The following is a 21,457-nucleotide window of genomic DNA, read 5'->3' on the forward strand; positions in this document are numbered from 1 at the left end:
CTTAGTCAAGGTACAATAGTTACTATTTCAATCTAAAAAAAGAGAAAAGACTGATTATGTGCCAGGCATAAACAAGTTCTAGAAGAAAAGTAGTCCCAAGCATCAAAATACAAAACATTAGTAGGTTTTACTGAGTAACTCCTGCATAATAATTAGAGCATTTAACATTAAATTTACACTGTTCATCTTTCAAGGCATAAACTTCCAAACACATAAGTAATTCATAATTAGAGGGGTTTTCCACAGCCTTCTTGATTACTTAAGTTTTTGCATTTTAAGACCCTTCCCTGAGTAACAAATGGGGAGTAATAGATGCAGTGTTCAAAGCTATCAACTCAATGTTACAAAAAAAGAACAAAGGTGTCTTACAAAAGAAAATCCTTTGGAAATGTCTCACTGTTAGCTTGATGCAGAGTCCACTAAATCACCTCATTAGTTAGTAATTCACTCAGGTCAATAGCTATTAGGATGAAAACAAAATATGTAGCTTCCTACCAATTTCATATTTTGTGCCAGCAACGTTTGCAGTGATGACTCCATTCTTCTTTCTGACTTTTCTTTTAATTGTGCTTTGAAATGGTAGTTCCGAATTCAAAGTCAGAGGAGCAGTTCCATGGTTATCTTTGAAAAATAATGTTGTAACTATCAACATTTTATACCTTAACATACACAAATGAACTAAAAATACAAATATTTACTTTGTTGCAACTTAGAGGTACATGTATACTGAATAATTAATAGGCTACATTAAAAATCCAAGACTAGCATACCTCCCTCATTAGGCAAGGATGGCATTATAACAGGATAGTGCAGAAGCAGAGCCCAAATTCCGTTCCAAGTTCTCAGAAAATAATGGAGCTGTCCAAGACAAATTATTTAAAGCTCCAGTCATACCATTTCAAGCCTCGGGTTGTAGCAAATATTAGTTCTGGAATGGATAGATATCTGTGTTAAAAAAAAAAAAAAAAAAAAAAAAAAAAAAAAAAAGAAATACTGAAAAATATAAACAGTAGAATACTAAATATAGAAATGCTTTCAGCAATAAGTCAAAAGTAATGCTTATTTTAAAAGATTGATCAAGGTGTTATAGATATGAATATATCATATCTATAAATCATATATAGATATGATTTCACTACAATTCAGCTGTTTCTGGTTAAACCAATTTTGAAGTATTAATTTTCAAAATGAGATTATATTTCCTTATTTCCTTCTTTTTATTTTTGCATGGGAGATTTTGGGCAGGAAAACAGGTAACACTGAATTCAATCAATACTGCAAACTTTAATCTCCATGAAGTTCATGAATTTATAGCCATTTTAAACCATAATAAAAAATTTTAAATCAGACACACTGTACTATAAGTTTTCACGTAGCAAATCAGAAATAGCTGAAGTCACCTTAATAATCTTTTTCTACTTTTTCATTTTTCAATGTTTTTTTAAAGCAACTGTCCAGTGATCACTTGATAACACAGGCTGCAGTTTCATGACTCCTTCAGGACACAACAGACATAATTTCAAAGACACTTTGCATGGCAAGTATCTAAATTGTGAGTTTCTAAAATGAGGAATTATTTGCATAAAATGCTATTTTTCATGTCTACACTGATGCAAAATGTCAAACTTTTGTCTCTATGAATACACTACCACATGTGAAAATCCTACATATTAAAAAGTTTTTTAGGTCCAGCTTAAGCATATTAGAACAATGAGCTAAAATATTAGGAAAAAAACTTCAGGAACAAAACCACTTCTAAACACACTGCTACATGTTTTCAGGCATGCAGCACTGTTATAACAAAGTGTGCAAGGAAACAAATGCTGTCTTTGGCAGGCTGCCTCAAACAAATCTACAAGTTTTTGAAATATATACAATATAAGTTACTGATTTTTAAATGCTTTCATTTCTTTTCTGCAATGGTATGTGTGTCTAAAGTTCCTTACACTAGCTTTAGATTGGTTTATATTGGCACTTGTATAATTGCAAAACTTATTTTAAATAGCCTTATCTAGAGCACAAGGAATTTCTTCCGCTATAAATAGCATAAAATTACAGTAAAGTCAAATTCAGCCATGACTTATGATGCGAAACATATTTGGCCATAAGATTGGACAAGATGTGCATTAGCAAAATTACCAAATCTTTACTTATAAATCCTCATTTTTTATTTGTATATGTGTGTGTGTGTGTGTACACAGATATCAGAGCGAGAAATAGAGATACAATTATATTCTGAACAAGTCACTCTGTTGGTAAGAAAATATAGAATCAGATACCTTGACCTGCAAGATCTTACTGTCTTTCAAGAGAGAAATTTACCCTTAACAGTCCATTAACACAAGAGGATAAAAAAAAAAAACCAAAAAAAAAAAAACACATTATAGATCTTTTAAGACTGTTGCCAATGTACTAGGGGCCAAATTCTGCTTTTTAATAAAACAACCAAAACTCCCTCATGTCCATTTAGCGGAATGCTACTAATTAACACCAAAACGTGACCCTGTGTATTTATCCAGAAAGAACAGGAGAGGTTTTATACACAGATACAATGTTTGACAGCATAGCAGTTAACACCCAGCCATACCTACTTGCAACATCGAACCAGAACTCGCTACCAAAATCCCCCCAAATTAAACTGAAACTGGCAAACCATTATGGAGTTTTAATGCTTTGGGTGCCATCATCTGAGAAAGTCCTCCTGCCTGCTGGCCTACTAAAAGTAGACACAGAGATGGGAAAGCAAAGCACTCATCCTCCTTAAAACCACCGTGAAGGAAAGGTAGTGCTGGGCACAATGACTCACTGAATATTGCATGTTATCTGTTTCTCAAGCTAAGAATACCACCAGAGTACACAACATGTTTAGTTCCTGAGAATAATACTGAAGTACATCTGTTAGTCAATTAAGGATATCTATGCACATACACAGCAGTTGTGCCTCTGCTGTACTGGCTAAAAACTTTTAACAAATTTGGAAGAATGTCAAGACAACTAGTATTCCCTGTACGTCAGCTCTTACAGCATGATTTACAAGCTATGATACAGTAATAGCAAGCAGCTCATAGAACTTGAATTCAGCTTATAGAAACAGAAAAATATCTGCCCAAAGTTACTATAACACATAGTATTCTGAAGGCAGACCATAAAGCTCCAAACCACACCACAGTGTTCAATTACTGTTTTTTCTTTATAGAGAAACTGTTCTACTCTTTTGAGGATAGTCTTTAAGGTTTAAGTAGAAACACTCAAGGTCTATGACTTTCAACCAGTCAACTTGTTAGCACACATCATGAGTTGATGGTAAAGATTAATGGTCCCCTTTGTTCTGTGGACAGTTAGAAGTTTGCCCATATGGAAAACAAAGTAATTGGACTCTCACAAAAAATCTCTATAAACTGATCACTGAAGTAACTCTTTTCTTGACAAGATTATGGATTCCAATTTTTATCACCAGAGTTGAACCATGTACTCCTCTAATGATGTCAAATCTTGTTAAAGACACACAGGGTCTATTTGTCAAATCCTGATTTAAACTGAACTCTTCAAAAACAAAAGAGATCATTACTGCACTCTGTATTTACACATCTCTAGGGTATTGACTTTTCACAAGCACTGTCTTATACCAATAAAACTAAACTGTATTCTGCCTTAAGCTTGTATATAATAATTCAAAATTGGTTTACAATTGCTTAAGTCACCGATCACCAAACAACCACTTCACTAAATACCAGAACACCAGCAGTTCTAAATCAGTAGTTTTCAAAAATATTTTTACATAAGATGCAGTCCTTTCCTTTGTTCATACTGGATCCATCTCCTTCCAAAGGGTAAATACAGCTCCACTGAAATTGGACAGTCTCAGCTTTTCTTCCCATCATGTCAAGCAAGAGATGAGAGGTACAGCATCTCATCTGGGCAAATATATTACCCAGAACACTAGCTGTGAGTTGCAGGCTAAACCAGGGGACCAGTAGACTTGCTCCTGCTTAGACGTCCATCCTTTGTATGTCCCCAGGGCAGTACCACAAGAAATTCCAATTCTACAGCAAGAAAACCTAAGATCAGGCTACCGAGGGAGCTGCAGTCCTCCCAAGTATGCTGCAACTGTTCCTCAGACTATACTTGAGATGAGCAGTTCTCTAACTGGGGGTAATGGGTCACTTGGGAGAGACAGGAATACATCTCAGAGAGAAATAAATGAAGGGCTGCTGCTGAGGGGAGGGAGCTGGAAGGAGAGGGGTGCACACTGACAGAGCACTGAGACACAACACTGCAGTGCCACCAGCCCCGGCAGCCATGAGCTCCCACATGTCTTTCCTCTTTTTAACTTCTGTACAGCAGAAACCACCCCAGAGCTACCACATTCTCTGACCCAGGTTCTCCCCAGGCACCTGCTTCTAGCTCACATCTCTTGACTTGTTATTATTACCCCGCTCTACTCCCAGGCCAGAGCACAGCTGTCTCGGGCACACTGAAGAAAAAGACTCGCAGCGCAGACTGCTTTGCAGGCAGCCACTGCAGCCCCGAGGGAACTGCCACGTACATGGGCAAAGCTTATTGCAGGGCCCACTGGATCATACAACAGTACCAGCAACAGTGTTGTCAGGTTATGATTACACCAAATTCTGAGCCAGTTCTTATAACTGTGACAACTTTTTACTTATAAAATAAGCAAAACCTATAACCTGCATCCAGCTACAACAATGTAGAGGCATAACTCTCTAGTAACCCACCTGAAAGGCCTGTTTCTAGGAGATTGACTTTAATAACATGGAAGAAAGCATTCTAGTTCCAAACTGGGACTGACAGAGCTCACTTAACCTTCGCAAGTCAGCAACTGGGAATCTCTGAATTCACACTCAGACAGAAAAGGATCATGGTTTCTTCTATATATACCATTTCCCTCCTAAAATTACAATACACACAAATTGGTGAAGGTTTGTTGCTCACCCATACTGACTCAAAATGGTTAACCTACAAATGGAGAAAGGCTTGTGAAGAAGAAATGAATACATCATCATCAGGTCAGTACACTCTTAGACAAACAAGCACTTTGAATAAAAGTGTTCCATGGAGAAAAAAAAAAAAAAAAAAAAAAAGAAAAAAAAAGGCAGTTTCTTTCCTCCAGGGACAGCAGAGGTAGGATACTCTTCCTGGAGAGGGAAGTGTTGCACACAGACAGGGACCAAAGCAGATACTTGAGTCCATCTAAGAGAACAGTCTGAGCAAGGAACAAGGATGCCTGGGTGAAGGGCAGGGGACAGTGGGAAGAAGTGGTTTCATAGTTAATAGAATTGATCCATGTTTCCTTGATAACAAGTTGCAATATATTGTAGAAAATTAAAATTTAAGAGGGTTTTTTGCTATTACACAAATTAAGCATATCATAAGAAGTTAGTAAATTGCCTGAAAAATATTCTTCTGGCCTAGATTATACAGAAGTATTTTTGAACAAATCCCTTTCTTATTTCTTATCTCCTCCATACTGCTCATCTGTGGTCTCTGCCTTTCATGATCCTTCACTTTACATGCTGATGCAGTGTGGAGCTGAAAAGGTTATTTTTAATCTCTAAATAGGAATTGCATGGCATCAGACCCTTTTTTTTTTTTCCTCAAAGAGTAAGTGTCCCAGAAAAAGGCTGGATTAATCAGATCAAAATAGAGAATGGGGAGTCAAATTCAAGCTTAAATAAAGTGGTGCAACTTGAGAATCTATTCCAAAGAACATTCAAGTCAATGAGATTCTTCAAGCAATTTTGGACCATACCAGTAACTATGAAACCACTACTGTGTACCCTAGCAAAAAGAGACTAGATTGCATATGCACATTCTAATTAGATTTAATCTATTTAAGCATTAAGAATGGTAGAATCATCTACTATCAAAATACTCCATGTTCCAAAGCAGAGACAAACACTGTATCATTCAATGTACTGTTTTTAATATGAATCTCTTCCCTCCTTCTAGCTATTGTGACACTACTGGTGACCAGTTTGAAAAGCTCCATGAGTTAACTTTACATATATGAACTGAAAACACGACTTCAGAGTTTAAGCCATGGCGCATACGACCTCTCAAAGACAACTAACATTTCTTAAGTGTCTTCCTATTTACCTAAGTAAATTGCTACAAAAACTGGACTGTCAGTTTTATTTTAATTTCCTGCATTCTTTGTGTACAGACAAGTAATCACTAACCAACAGCGGATATTTTAGAATAGATTTTAAAACTATCAGACTGCTTTCCTCGGAGACCATTATTGCAATTTACTCAATGCTGTCAAAAGTGTCTGGAAACACCCAGTAGCTGGGAAGAAAGCCACAAAGCTCCTGACATAAGGAGCTTTCACTCTGAAACGGAGACCTACTGAAGACAGAGTTACAGAACTTGGCAGATTACCATAGGGACAGAAGGACAAAATCGCATCACTGCAATCCCCACTTCCCAATCAGCTGGAAAATTAAAATAACAAAAATTTCAAAGAAACATGAAAAAGAAAGAAGTGAATCAGAGCACTGACCTAGCAAACATGTGAGTTCTGGTTCATTTTTCAATCTAAACATAAATAATTAAGTTTTTTGCTCCCTTAAATCTTAGAGTGTGAGAGTCTAGATATATAGTGAGGGGTTTGTTGTTTATTAGTTATACAAAATTATAATCCATTCTTCATCTGGAGTTAAACTATAAAATCCACATTGAAAATGAGATTAAGACATTAACAGAAATTATAATAGAAAAAAAATGCATTTTTCAGTACCATTCTCAAATAGATAGGTAGTAGCAATTTGCAGTAATTAAACTGCAGAATTAAAAGCCTCATACCCCTTCACAATTCTTTTTAATGTGTCTTGACTAAATGCATGTTGAAGTGTTCCTGCTACAAGCAAGCACAGCTGAACAGTTTTATTGTAACATGCTAAGAGAACAATTTGGTGGCAAGGTCTCACTCCTACAGATAAGTTCTAAATGCAAGAAGCAGTCCTCATTCTGAAGCTCAATGGCTCAAAGCAATAAGCTTGTTTTTAAAAGGCTATCTGTCAGCTGTCTTAAAAATGCATACACATCAGGGTTTGGTTCAAAATATTCTGAAGTCAAATTAAATCTATTAATTCCAATGCCCTTCGCTCTCACCATTAAGTGAGATTAGACATTTATTCAGCAGTTCCTTCCAATAAAATGTACAGAGTTTGATTTGCTGGAGACAGCTACAAGCTACACAAGAATACAAACAGCAAGATTTACATGTTTAAAACTTTTTTGAATCATGAAGTTCTGTAAAACAATTCTCCAAAGTAGTTCATCCAAATAGCCAGCATTTCTAAAACTTCCAAAACTTCCCTAAACTACCAAGCTACCCAAACGACCAAACCAAGCTATGATAACTGCACTCTACCACTCAACCCATAAGTAAGTTAGTGTGTTTAACCTTACAACTGCCATTTCCCATTTGAGACCCCAATCTAAAAAGCCTAGAATCAGTCTTACCCTTCTCCAACACAACTTATATAATAAACATAATTTTACAATGCCTGAAACCATAAACTATCTGACCCTTCCAGTCTACCTTCAAAACAATGCAGAGTCTGTACTACAATTGTGAACCTGTGCCTTTTGCTGGAAAACAAAAGAGTTGTGTTATCTTAAATGGTTGGAGTGTGGTCAGAAGACAACCCATCAGTGCCAGCTCCAAGGCTCGGCCGCACACATCAGCACAGAGCCCCAGGAGCTTTGCAGTCTCAGTTCATGGGAGATTTTCTTTTGGTCTTTCCCGACTTTGTACTTCACAGCTTTGAGCTGAGTTCTTTCACTGTTTATTATCACAAAAGGTCTATGAAATGGCAAGTATAGTATATATCCCTGATTAAGAAAACAGGAAATGTATTAGAAGCTGTTAAGACAGTGGGAGTATCACAGCACATGAGCTTCACAGGAATTAATCATTTCCTACTCACCATATACAGAGATCAGAATTGGGCACAGAAGCAATTTTTTTCAGTGTTATCTTGAAGCAATATTGCTTCTTTTTGCATTCATCCATCTTCCAAAACTAAATTTCAAATCCTTGGCCAAATTTTAAATCAATGTCAAAGCTTTCAGAGCTGAAGATTGATTTTCTCTTTAAAAAATGACCTCCAAAGTGTCTTTCATACCAAAGCACACAATGTGACTATCTGTTGGCTCACTCTCACCCTTCAAAAGACCTTTCTAATGTGAGAACATATTTCAGACAGTTAGCAAATTGAGTACTATAGAGTTTCATAGTTATGTTCTGAATCTTGAAAGAGAGGGCCATCAAAGAAAGTGAGACAGAATTAGAAGACTACAATAAAAAGGGCAATGCGTGAACCTTTTTCTTGTTCAGTAAAAAACAGGAAATACATTAATTGACAAGGCAAGTGAAAAGAAACTGTTTGACTTACAAATCAATAATTCATAAATAAAATGCAGGGAACTTTTAATAAACATCATTTAGCATTCGCAATGGCAATGAAAAATCCTGACAAAACAGTCCAAACAACCCAAAGTGTAACCATGTTCTTCATATAGTAAAATCTTAATTTCAGAAAACATATCTGCATCACTTGCTGAAAAAAAAAACCAAACAGGTTTAATGTTCTACTCTCAGAAAAAAGCACAGACATTGCATAGGTCTCACAGTAATGTTCACCACTTCAGTAAGTGATGAACTTCACCATAAACCCATCAGCAGGGCAGCATTTCACTAACTCTAGAACAGAAAGCATTCCTAGCCCCTGATCACAATACACTCCACTGAACACTGCTAAATGGAAAACTATCACTATTTATTGTAACTACCTACCTCAGCAACACTAACAATCATTCCACCTCCATTTAAAACAGTGTTGGAGTGATCTAGGCATTTTCACCCTCGAAACTTACCCTACATTAGAGTGCATCGGCCACATCAGCTCTACAAGCAACAGCCGAGTGGCACGATACCTACTGCCCATAAGAGGGCTGGACCCCGTCACCTCAAATGAAGCATGACCTTTAAAGAAAACACCTGAAAGATCTTGTTGAATTTGTCTTAGGGACCATAAGTCAAGGAAGCCCTGCTGACTGCCAGACTACCACACATGAAGGGCCAATGCTCTTTGTGGTGAGAGCGCCATGGCCACTAAGGAAAGAAATAGAGATGATAATGTAAAATAATGATTATGTGTAAGAGTAATATTGAAGTCTCCATTAACAGTGTGGTTTTGGTAGGGGAAAGGGTAAACAAGGGAGAGTTAGGAGGGGAATTGAGTATGGGAACATCTCTGCTCTGCTTCTGACTTTGCAGTGTGCCATCTATGTTCTTTATTACAGCATGTTAACCTACATCAACATGTATTACAGGGTGTTTTAAATTCTGTACACAACACACTAATCACTGCTGGAATTAAACTATTCCTTTCGTTTTCTGTCATTCACGTCTCAAAAGATTTATTTCTCTAGCAAGAGCTAAAGATCTTAGGGATCTACAAGATAAAACAATTTAACATTTTACATATATCAGCATAGTTGACTTAGTATAACAGAAAAAGCAGCAATCCTTTAATGAAGCTGATATATTTGCAATGATTCGTAATATTATAAATAGCCCTTGGGGGGAGATTTACTAAGGATCTTGGGGAAGGAAAAAGAATAAAAAAAAAAAAAAAAAAAAAGGTTCCCCCTCACATATGAAATTCTGCCTCCCTTGCTTCAAGTTGGTGGCATTGGCTTGGTGTCAAAACAGACTCAAGTTCAGGGATATGAGAACTCAAATATGATTACAATTTCTACAGACCTCTTTTTATTGCGAGACACACCTTAACCTCACATGAAGTCTGCCCCATTCCATCTGCTATTCTACAGGCCTACAATTCATAGATCTATTTCAGCACCTCTAGACACGGACTGCAGTCATCACACATGGCCCACGATGACTCTGATTGAGGATTACATCATACTAATTTATATGCTACCACATAACAATGTTTTCTAGTTTAGCAACAAGGATGACACTCCCACAGCAGCCTGAAATATAAATTGGCAGACATTAGCCTGAAGTTTCAGCACCTGATATGCAAGCGCTAAACAAAAATCAGCCCTTGAATAAGCTACCAAGAGCACTCACAAGAAACATCTATTCGAAGTCTTCCTGACCACGAAAGTACAAGAAACGTTCTCTTATGTGATCACCAAATTGTTTATCACATTATACTGATACTTCCAACTACAGATCAATTTGCTCAGCTCCACTGGGAATACTCTCATGGTTGTATGAGAGTCAGTAGACCTCTGATATATTTTAATGACTGTGCCATCTCCTTCTCGTCTGTGAAGAATAAATGACAGACAGAAATATTCACAGTTGGCCTAGAGTATCATTAGGGCTACTGCGACAAACACTCAGTGCTGGCAGGATTTTACAAATAGCTGATAAAGCCAGCCAGAAACTCCAGCAGCTACAAAACATGCCATCAAAAATATGCTTTTCTCCCCACATCTTAGTATTTGGGGCTCAATAGGGTGCCACTGATTTGAAAATATTTTTCAAAAGGATGCAAGTCCTCAGAAGCTTCTCTAACTGGAATTGACCCAATTTATAAAAATTCCTTTAAAAGACTGGATTGGCTTCAAACCCTCTGTGTCATGCTATTTTTATCCATTGTAGGGGATCAAAAGAGAGTCACTATCCTCATCAGTAATGAGATGAGACTCCAGTATCCTACTACAGAACATTTTACGTATATACTACTCACCTGTAAAGAAATATAGTATGTAGTCAGAAAGTGTAGAAAAATAACATGCCTTAAATATTGACCCTAAATTGAATACTTTGAATACTGAAACAAGAAAGAAAAATCTAGTGCATCAGACTTTATACACACTAGGTTTAATTTTTGCTTAAAAGAACAAAGCATGAAAATAACCTACCAAAATTAATTTTCCGGGAAACGCTTTAATTCATAGGATCAGAATCATGTACCTTCTGAATAGCAAGTACAGCATTACTGATGCAACTGTGCAGTATTGAACAGTTTATTTATTGAGTAATCATACATTGCCTCTGAGCTACGATGCTAATGTCAGTATGTTCTCTGTAGCTTTTACTGTAGTTTAAAATAACTCAAAAATCTGAGGAGATAACTGCTCTAAGCATGTCTATTTGCCTTCATTACTTTAATCACAGAAGCAGCACAGTTCCAAGTTTGGAACAGTATCACAGTTAGTCCTGTCCTCATCCATCTTGGTCAACCCCCAAAAAGCAACACTTAAAAGCAATTGGCTCTGGAGTGTGTGTTTGGGGTTTATTTCGGGAAAAAAAAAAAAAAAAAAAAAAAAAACTATGCTTGAGAGATGTACTAAAATAAAAGTCCTCATCCAGAGGCTAGAGCAGTGGCTCAATTTGTTTTTTCATTGCATTAATCTTATATTTTTTAAAGGTGCATTCTTAATGAAGCAGAAAGGCATAAACTTATGCAGTCAAATACATGCTAGCAGCAAAGTTAACTGGTTTTCAAATATTCAGAAGAAACAAATACATTAATTTCTTACTAGCTTACAGCAACACACACCACCAACACCCCAAATCAAACATGATTGATCCACACAATCCTTTTTGAATCATCCTATTATCTTAGGCTGAAAATTACAGTGTTTGTTTTGTGCTTCTGACTCGCAAACATAACACACCCTTCAAACTACAAAAGAATTTTTGTAGCTAGGGAATATTATATTTACCAGATAACCACAGATAAGGAAAAAAAAATGCACCAAACTGAGCCAAATGCATTTATAAATACAAAGGTATGGAAAAGTTACAACACATCTATTAACCAGAAGAATAAACCTTTCAGTAATTGTTTAATGCAAAGTGTTAGTACAAATAAGAATGAAGGAGAAGACCACTAATAATCCAAACAGAAAGAAATGGAGAATAAACCACAATTCACAGTTGGTTATTGATACAACTCTCAATATTATTTCACAAATATGAAAATTCTTCCCAATTTTTTATGCTTTGAGTGCTCAAATGAAGAAACAGCTTTTCTCCAGGAAGTTTCTCAGTTCCATAATTTGGAAGAAATGTACACCAAGTACAAAATTTGTCTCAAGTCTGCAGTGCAAATGAGATCAAGCCATATGTAACAAGATTTCTCTGTAGCCCAGTGAAGTAAATATAGACATTTCTAATTATTTTTGTGGTGTTTATATAATAGCATTTCAGTTCAAGAACAGTCCTGCTGGTGGCACAATTTGGGAATATAATTAAGAGAGACTCATTTGGTAACAAGACCAACCCATGTCTCATCCAGGTCAAAACTACAGTCCATTTAAACCAAACCTTCATCACAGTAGAGATTACAGCTAAAAATAACCGACTTGCCACTGAACTTCTTTCTTTCTTGACAAAGATTACAAGCTTCAAATAACACTTTCAGAACTGCTTGGCTGTCTAGATGCAGAGCTTTATACTTGTAGCTCACGTAGGATTCACAGGTTCAGAAACAGGGATTACTGTGCAGGTGATATATATCAGCACAGAAAAAGTTTCATGCTCTTCTCCAGAAGCATATTTTGTCTAGTTAATGGATCAAGATTTACTGTATTCAGAAGATGCTCCTGAATCACAGAATCATCTAGGTTGAAAAGGACCCTGGAGATCTAGTCCAACCATTCGCCTAGCACAGTTGCCACCTACAGCATATCCTTAAGCTCTAAATCAACCCTACTTTTGAACACCCCCAGGGACGGGGACTCCACCACCTCCCTGGGCAGCCCATTCCAACGTCTAACAACCCCTTCTGGAAAGAAATGCTGCCTAATATCTAGTCTAAACTTTCCCTGACACAACTTGAGGCTCTTCCCTCTCGTCCTGTTGCTTTCTACTAGGCTAAAGAGGCTCAAACCCAGCTCTCTGCCTCCTTTCAGGTAGTTGTAGAGGGCGATGAGGTCTCCCCTCAGCCTCCTCTTCTCCAGACTAAACAATATCAGATCTCTCAGCCGCTCCTCATAGGATATGTGTTCCAGACCCTGCACCAGCTTTGTAGCCCTTCTCTGGACACGCTCGAGTCATTCAATGTCCTTTTTGTAGTGAGGGGCCCAAAACTGAACACAGGAATTGAGGGGCGGCCTCACCAGCGCCAAGTACAGGGGTAAGATCCCTTCCCTGTCCCTGCTGGCCACACTATTGCTGACACAAGCCAGGATGCCATTGGCCTTCTTGACCCCCTGGGCACACTGCTGGCTCCTGTTCAGCCAGCTGTCAATCAAAACCCCCAGGTCCCTCTCTGACTGGCAGCTCTCCAGCCACTCCTCCCCAAGCCTGTAGCGCTGCTGGGGGTTGTTGTGGCCCAAGGGCAGCCCCCGGCATTTGGCCTTATGGAAACTCCTGCAGTTGGCCTCAGCCCATGGCTCCAGCCTGTCCAGGTCTCTCTGCAGAGCCTCCCTACCCTCGAGCAGATCAACACTCCCACCCAATTGGGTGTCGTCTGCAAACTGACTGAGGGTGCACTCGATCCCCTCGTCCAGATCATCAGTAAAGATGTTAAACAGGAGTGGCCCCAAAACCAAGCCCCGGGGGACACCACTCGTGACTGACTGCCAGCTGGATTTAACTCCGTTCACCACAACTCTCCGGGCCTGGTCGTCCAGCCACCAGTTCTCTATAAGAAAAGATAAACTGTGAGCTCAAGGATGGATGAGAACCACCTTAAAAATGGAGAAAAGTATCAGGAATCCTAGAAAAAGAACTCATTCCAAAATGTATGTGGTGAATAGAATGCATAAGCATTGAAACTGAAGGTAATGTATTTCAATGAACAGTCTGCAATAGAGAGCAATAGTGGGAAAAGGAAATCAAAAAACCCCAAACAACAAAAAAAACCCCAAACAAACAACAAAAAAAAACCTCAAACAAAACCAACTTAGCAGCAGCATGTGGCAGGACGATACACCAAATTCTTCTGCATACAAATTACCGATAAGAGAGTAAAATGTTTATTTATTGTGGATTTAACTGACAAGATTACATACTGCAGAATAAACAGTCATACCAGGACCTCCCACTGATACGGGAACAGATTTAAAATAACTCTGCAGTAGAAGTACCAAAAGGAAATCACTTACCACTAGTGTTGCACTGCTGAAACTATATGAAGAGTCAGCCCTCTGGAAAGAGATTTTTCTATCAATATCTGACAGGTGATACAGTTTCAGGCAGTACTGGTACACCAGGGAAAGACCTGCTGCAGGAACAGCTCCTTCCCATTTAGCCTATCCCCAACACTTTCTAGATCTCTCTTAACCCTTTCTAGGTATTTTCTCCCTGTGTTTTGGGTGAAAAGAGAGAAAGGCATGATACATGTTATAAGAAAATAATGCATTATTTCCCACTACTTATAGTGTGAGAAGCACCATGGGCAGAAAGTCAGTAGGATTTAGCAGTAACAATAAGCTAAAGAGAAGTAAAATCTAAAACCAGAAAATGACTCAGTGGCTGGGAAGGAGCTATACCAGAGATATGAGGTACTGTAACCAGAACTACAACTTCTCCAAATGTAGAATTAAGAGGTCAAGACCACAATAACATAAAATGTAGCAGAGAAGTAAGCTAAAGAAGATGAATTTGCTATAAACAGTTATGATTCTCTTCCAGCCTTGGAATTCAGGTTTTGAAATCAAATTGATTTCAGTGAGGCCAGGATTACAACCTCACAGAGCAATTTTTAAACCAAATGAAATATTAAGTGAAGTGATGAAAAGTGAAATTCTACTTCCTTTCCTGGGATGTTTTCTGTAGTATTCTGAAACCAGTAACAATTCTTAAATTTGGTTGGTTTATTTTACTATCTCAATTTATATCAGTGAAAAACTGTTTTCTGACATCATTTCACAAGATGACTTTTCATTGTCATATTATTTCTCTTTTTCAGTAAGAAAAGATTGGTTTGGTCTGACAGCTCAGTACATTTTAATAAGTGGACTGTGGACCATGGAGGTCATCTGGCAATAAAAGGTTTGGAAAATTCTTCTGTTCAAATGGGTTATTTCTCACAGGAAAAAAACAACCAAACAAACAAACAAACAAAAACTCTGAAGAAATCAAGCACACTCCATTCTCTTGTGTCGATTTTACAGCAGTCAGGCCCACTGCATGTGCCAGACAAGACCAACTGCACCACTACTGTTGCACCTGCCCAACAAAGTATCGTGGAGACACAGATTCTAGTGAGATGGAGAAGGACATATTCACATAAACTGTTTGTAGTCCTACTAGCTGTAGCGCCATCCTTCAGGAATCATACACAAGTGGAATGAAGCTGGGAGTCAAATGTGTGAAGGCTACAATATACACAAGACATTTCCTATTACTTCCTCCCCTCTTAGTTTACAAACTGTAAGAGACGTTGTCTCTGAACCACAAAGAACGTCTCTCTTGCTAGCCCACTCAAGTGAAATAGAAAAATCACACAAATGTGCAATTTGCACCATAAGTACAAAGAAACAAGGCTCTGAAAAGTCAGTAATAGCTCTACCACTGTTTGTTGCCATTTTCACCAGTTCATAAGAAGTATGGTTCTCCATTTCAGACAAATCAGTAGGGAAAACCAATACAATGAAATCCCACAGATGACATGACAAGCACATTTTTTCCTCAAATATAAAGACACAACACTGGATTCATTTGTGTAAATGTAGACCCCTACACTGTACATTTTGAGATGGTTTCTCCAGGCTGCCTTCACACACAGCCGTTATAGTCAGTGTAGGCAGCTGCAGGTATCTAGATTGTAGATGTCTAAACATTGGTGAGATGAATCTCATCCAAGTTGCTCAGCATGAATATCTCATTCTACTTAAAATAAAAAACTACCAAACAAATGTAAAAAAACCAACCCTCCAAGGATTAAGGCCTCCATTTGAGCCATGGTTAAACAGGTGCATTTTCCAAAATTGAAGAAAAGATTAATTTAAGGGCTTTGAAACAGTGGGAAATTAATAGGAGGAAACTCAGTGCAACCAACTGAGACACAATTTCCTACAGAAGCACAGAACTGCGAGTGAAAACTGGACATCTCTCCTGAAGTCTCTTCCCAGAGATTACTTTTCCCCATGGCTCCTCATGCTGTCTTGGTTCCAATTTTCTAATGTCCAGCTGTTGCAGACTCAGTCTCAACCGCACCATTAATCTATTATCCTCAAACAGCTGGAACAGCATTACGCATGCATGTTCCATGACTGACCGAGAGGTATTTCTTCTTTTATCAATGACACTAGAGCGCTGACTATCTGCATCATACATTCCCAAACATCCCCTCACACGAATGCATCTTCTTTTTTATTTTCATTTGTCATAAATTTTATTTCATTTTCTCATAAAATAGCAAAGACTTGCTTCCTGTATGTTTGTGTTTCTGAGTGTTGCTTTCGGCAGAAAGGCCACAATGTCCTTTCATTTTCTCTTCATGCCTATAGGAAACAGAGGAAAGTAATATATAGGCTTATTTAAGCAACTGCTTGGGGTCATTAACTGCATCATTTCTCTACTGGTGTTCAGAATCACAAACCTAACTCCGTATTGTTCCCTACTTTTCTTCTACTTCTTCACTTGTGGATGCTGCTCTGGGTCAATATCCTACAAGATTCCCAACTCTACTAAAGATCTTGCAACAGTCCAAACCAGCAGTGATTCCTGTCTCATCATGCATTGACACTTTATTTTATTCACTCAATATATCCTCTCCATCCTCAGAAACATTCTTCTCAGAAAATGCTTCCATTTTAAAAATGGTACAAAGTGTACCAAAGCCATGTTCTCACATCACTCTTGTTCATTTTTAAGTAAAAAAATATTTTATTCAAATTAATGCCTAATTGTTAATGCTCACTAGTAATTTATAGTCTTTCAAAGATTTCAGGTTGACATAAAGATAAAAAGTTAGGATAATATTATATTCCTCTAAAAAGCCACATGAAATAACATGTAATAGAAAAGGGTGGGTTTTCCTGGGTGAATAAATTGCACATCTTTCAGATCTCTTCCATCAATAATTCATATAAAGGGTTTTAGCACACTTCTCCCACTCCCCATACCAAGATATGCTTGGAAGGATAAAATATACCAAATTCACAGAAATTTCATGGTCAATAAACAATAAACACATGACAACCACCCACAAAAGTAAAGAAAACGCAGACTTCCATCACATAGCTCTATTTTGTATTTTTCAAGAAAAGTCCACTCTGAGCAAGCAAATAAGAGTAATTTCCTCATCAAAACTCACAATCTTCTGCCCTGTCAGTCCCCTCTTTTTTGTGATCATAAACAGTATCTAGACCTTTGCCTCTACACCTGCGTGAATTTAGTGTTAAGCATCTGATTTCATTCTCTCATGCTATACTCCAATGCTTCCACTGCACCCTATAGGGATATTACTGTGCTGGTTTTCAAGTGCTAAAAATAAAACAAACACATGTCAACCCAAGGACAAAGTTGGAAGGAAACATACTTTAATGTAACCAAAGAAGAATATATTTAGCATTTTGCTACTAAGCAAGGATGAAAATAAACTTGTCAACACATCGATGTGTCTAACTGTGAAGCCCACGCCCCACTCAATTCTTTCTGTAGCATTTATTATATATGAAAAATGGATTTAGTCTTTCTTTCTTCTTAAGAGTGAATGTTAGTACTCTGTTACTACTGCTGGCCAGAAGCAGCTTCTGAACTGCAGCATAAAGCACTTCTACCCCTTTAGGCAGCCAGTTTTTCTATCAATTAACAGTAATGTAGCCACCTAAGGTGCATTTGAGCAGTGGTACATATCAGACTTCAATCTGGAATCCTTCCAAAACCAAATACAAGCCTAAGTGGGAATTGGCATGCCACTTACTCCACAAAAAGGGAAGTGTAAAGCAAGTCCTAAATCAGAATGTTGTTTTCTTTTGTATTTCTTTCACTACTGTTGTTAATTTGGGCTCTCCATAAAGCAGTACTGTTTCTATGTCCCCAGAAAGTTATGTTCATCAAAAACCCATGTGAGTATATTGTCTTTGAAGCAAAGATTTTTTTTAATTAATATCTATACTTTTAACATTTTAAACTATTTGAGCTTATATTTTTAACACTGGGAAAAGAAATACTAATACTATATACACTGGTCTCATTTTGGAGATCCTATATTCTGACTAAAACTGATTTTGAAGGTAAGAACCATTATGCCTGCTTTATTTATACCTTTAAAACACAAACCCCCAAATTTATTCTATTATGTTAGAGCCTGTTTCCTGGTGTATGGAATTCAGGGCAAGAGCAAAAATATCAATAAAAGGGTACAAATTAATGTCTTAGTATTTTAAAACCATTTCGTACAGCTGTATGAACATTTTAGAGAGAAGGCAAGGAAGAACATGGGGAACAACCTCTACAGAACCTGTAGGTTCCTGCATCCACGACCACAAAGAAGAGCATCCAGTAGACTGAGGCACTATGGAACATTCCACACTGAAAGAGCTTCTGGCTCCAAGAAGGCGGCTATGGTAAAACAGGAACATTTGCTCTAATACTCAAGAGATTCAATGGTTGACCACTTCAGTATGTCACTACATTTTTTCTACTGTATCCATTCTCAATTACAGATGATTCTCTTACCCATGAGTGTAGTAGACATCAATGAATTCCATTCTAAATTTAAAATACATTAGTATTTTAAATATTAATGTTTAAAAGGTTCACTGGTTCCAGTAAACTTTAAAGGAAGCTCGTAATGTCTGCAAAAGGAGTAGTTGTGAGGATTCTGGCAGAGTTTTAGGTAAGCCTTAATGGAGCTCTAAAGAGCTTCCTCGTGCTTAATAAGGGCCATTTGAATCCTACTGCCGGAAGTCAGACAACCCCAGATAACTTCCTAGGTGTGTAGAAAATAAAAGTGAACCTGAATCTAAATATTCTAAAGTTCACAAGGGAAGAACAAAATCCAGCTAATATTCTCCAATATGTAACATGTGTCAAAGTTAGGAAAATTACCACAACAAAGTAAAACAAACTCCTGCTAACTTCATGCAGACTCTAGACATCTTTTAGGAAAATACAACTATTCCCTCCCCCCTCAGATCATTATAGAGTCACAGTGTCAACTCTGGATAATGGAAATAACTCATCAAAAAGTAAAAGACTGACAAGCACTCATCTTTTTCTTCAGCGGCTGATACAATGCCTACTGATACAATTCAGTGTCTTTATGGTTTAGGATTGACCCAAAAGGCAGTAATAACACTCAAAGTTTTCTGAAGATTTGCAGAAAGTTATAGATATTAGAAATAAGCATTGTTGGTTTCAATAAGCTGTCTTTACACTAATAAAACTATAGTACAAAATTAAAATACATTAGTGACCCACATACCAAAATCCTCCAACATGTTGTAACACTCATCTTTTAAGACAAGACAGAAGCTTTACAAAAGTAAATGCAAGGTAGATTGGGAAATGTTATCAATTTCTCTATTTCAGATGCTGAGATTGCATTTCAATTTTCCTAGCTTTCTAAGGATTTCCATCCCTAATAATGTGTTCTCCATTCATATCAGACATTTGTAAGTATCTATTAAATATAAAAATACTCCTTAATACAACATTAATACATAGGGAAGGAAAAAAAAGAAACAACCCCAGAACATTAGAAAACGTGGATGTTCAAGAAATGCCTCATTTGCCATATGTATCCTACAGACATTTTTAAAACCTGTAATAAACATCCACAGATTGAGATTCAAATCAAGAAATTATATTTCAGTCTTTCTTGATGCTGACAATTCAGAGCAAGCACGTTCAGCAGTCAGCATTAGTCTATCACATTTCACCTTCAAAGATATATTCATGGCTTTCATTATCGACATACAGTATTACAAAGATCTTAGAAAAAAATCCTAACTATACAGAAGATTGCAAGATGGCTTAGTGTCTAACTGCTTGTTGACCAATTAATGTCCCAGTTCTTCAGACTTGTCCACAACTTAATCTACACTGCCAATTTAACACTGCCAGCTTCGGAAGAGCATGGGAACAAACCCTTATTTGATTGCAAACCTGAGCCTCGGATTACTAAAATGATTGCTAGATTACCGGAATAATTACCTAATAACTGCTGACAGGCTTCATCTCCTGGCCTCTTCTAACACTCCCAAACTGGTGGGCAGATCCCTTCAGAAGTATGTGGAATGTATCCAAACCATCAAAAATATAGAAAGGGGGCATTTTTCTAAAAATAAAAATAAATAAAAAAAAAATATAAAGTGACAACCATTGTTCTAGACTTTCTTGTGTAATATTGCGAATACCTACAGGTAAAAACCCATTCCTTCCCTATGAAAGAAATTTCATATTCTGTACAGAATACCTCATTTTCTGAAATACCTAATTTTCTGAAACTTTGTAACATTTATCTTCATAAAAATCTAGCCTCAAAAATAATACTTCCATATGTCAGTGTAGACATTATATTTACTCACCATGTAGGAAAAACCCTGGCATAATAACTGCTTCTGTCATTTTCTGTAGCACTGACACATATCCTATTTCTATTAAAAACTACATCCTAGTATTCAAAACAGGGGCAAAAGCTGTTACTGATGCCAAATCACTGTATATTTTGAAATACTCTGTAGAATTTGGGGGACAACCAATTCCCACACAGAAAAGTGCTTCTAGTCTTTCAGCTATAAAAACAACCAGAAGGATTTCTCTGAGTATCATTTAGACAGGTACTAACCCTCTGCTACATAAAACTAATGAAGGATTTAGAAATAAGAGTATATTGAAACAGGGGTGGGGTGTGCTTGTTTGCTTTAGGGGTTTTTTGAGAGGGAGTAAAATTTTGGTACTCGAACTGCAAATACATAAGAAAGTCACAAAAGCCATCAATATTGAGCCCTTCAGTCAGCTTCACAGAGCTGACCAGTGTGTTCAAATTCCAGCATCAATTGCTCTTCCCTTTTGCTTACAATTACGTGCGGCTTCAGCAGCAGAAATTCAAGAAGATCCCAGAGATTAAGGGCTTTCAACGAAGCGCAGAAAGCACAGGAAGGTATTTGACTTGCAGCTCTAGAGATCTAACTTGTTCTACATTTCAGCCTGCGCTGGGTACCACTGCCAACAGACGATCCCTTTTTAACCTTAACAGGCTCCGACGAGACCTGGCCCTACATGCGATGCGACCGGCACAGTCGATGGACTTCGCATGCAACATCTGGGAGAGGGGGGAGAGAAAACGCGTACCTTTCATCCTGAACCGCCTCCTCGTTCCTTATTCCTCACACTGCGACACGCACGCAGTTCCTCCCCTCCCCTCCGTCCCCACACGAGGGCTGCCCGCTGCCTTCAGGAAACTTCCCGAGGGGCCGCTGCCGGCCCCTGCGCCGCCGCCCCGGGGAGCGCTGCGGGACCGGGGCCCGGTTCTGCGGAGGG

General features: G+C 37.8%; 1 protein-coding gene across 5 annotated transcripts in view; it reads right to left on the reverse strand.

Annotated features, from left to right (window-relative positions):
• TTLL7 (tubulin tyrosine ligase like 7) overlaps window positions 1-21,286 on the reverse strand; it is a 73,138-nt gene extending 51,852 nt beyond the window's left edge. For 4 of the 5 annotated variants that reach the window (XR_003398940.1, XM_026854198.1, XM_026854197.1 and 1 more), the window contains exons 1-4: window positions 21,269-21,286; window positions 20,129-20,252; window positions 771-945; window positions 496-621 (exon numbers count right to left, since the gene is read on the reverse strand). Coding sequence is in view for 4 of the 5 variants with exons in the window: in XM_026854198.1 (XP_026709999.1) it covers window positions 496-621; window positions 771-795 (151 nt within the window). In the remaining variant the exon portion in view is untranslated. Of the gene's footprint in view, window positions 1-495; window positions 622-770; window positions 946-20,128; window positions 20,253-21,268 lie in introns of those variants that run through there. The other variant, XM_026854199.1, reaches the window with a different exon arrangement.
• Window positions 21,287-21,457: the final 171 nt, after the last annotated feature.

Source organism: Athene cunicularia (assembly GCF_003259725.1).
Source record: "Athene cunicularia isolate RWA chromosome 8 unlocalized genomic scaffold, athCun1 chr8_part1, whole genome shotgun sequence".
NCBI classification, from domain to species: Eukaryota; Metazoa; Chordata; class Aves; order Strigiformes; family Strigidae; genus Athene; species Athene cunicularia.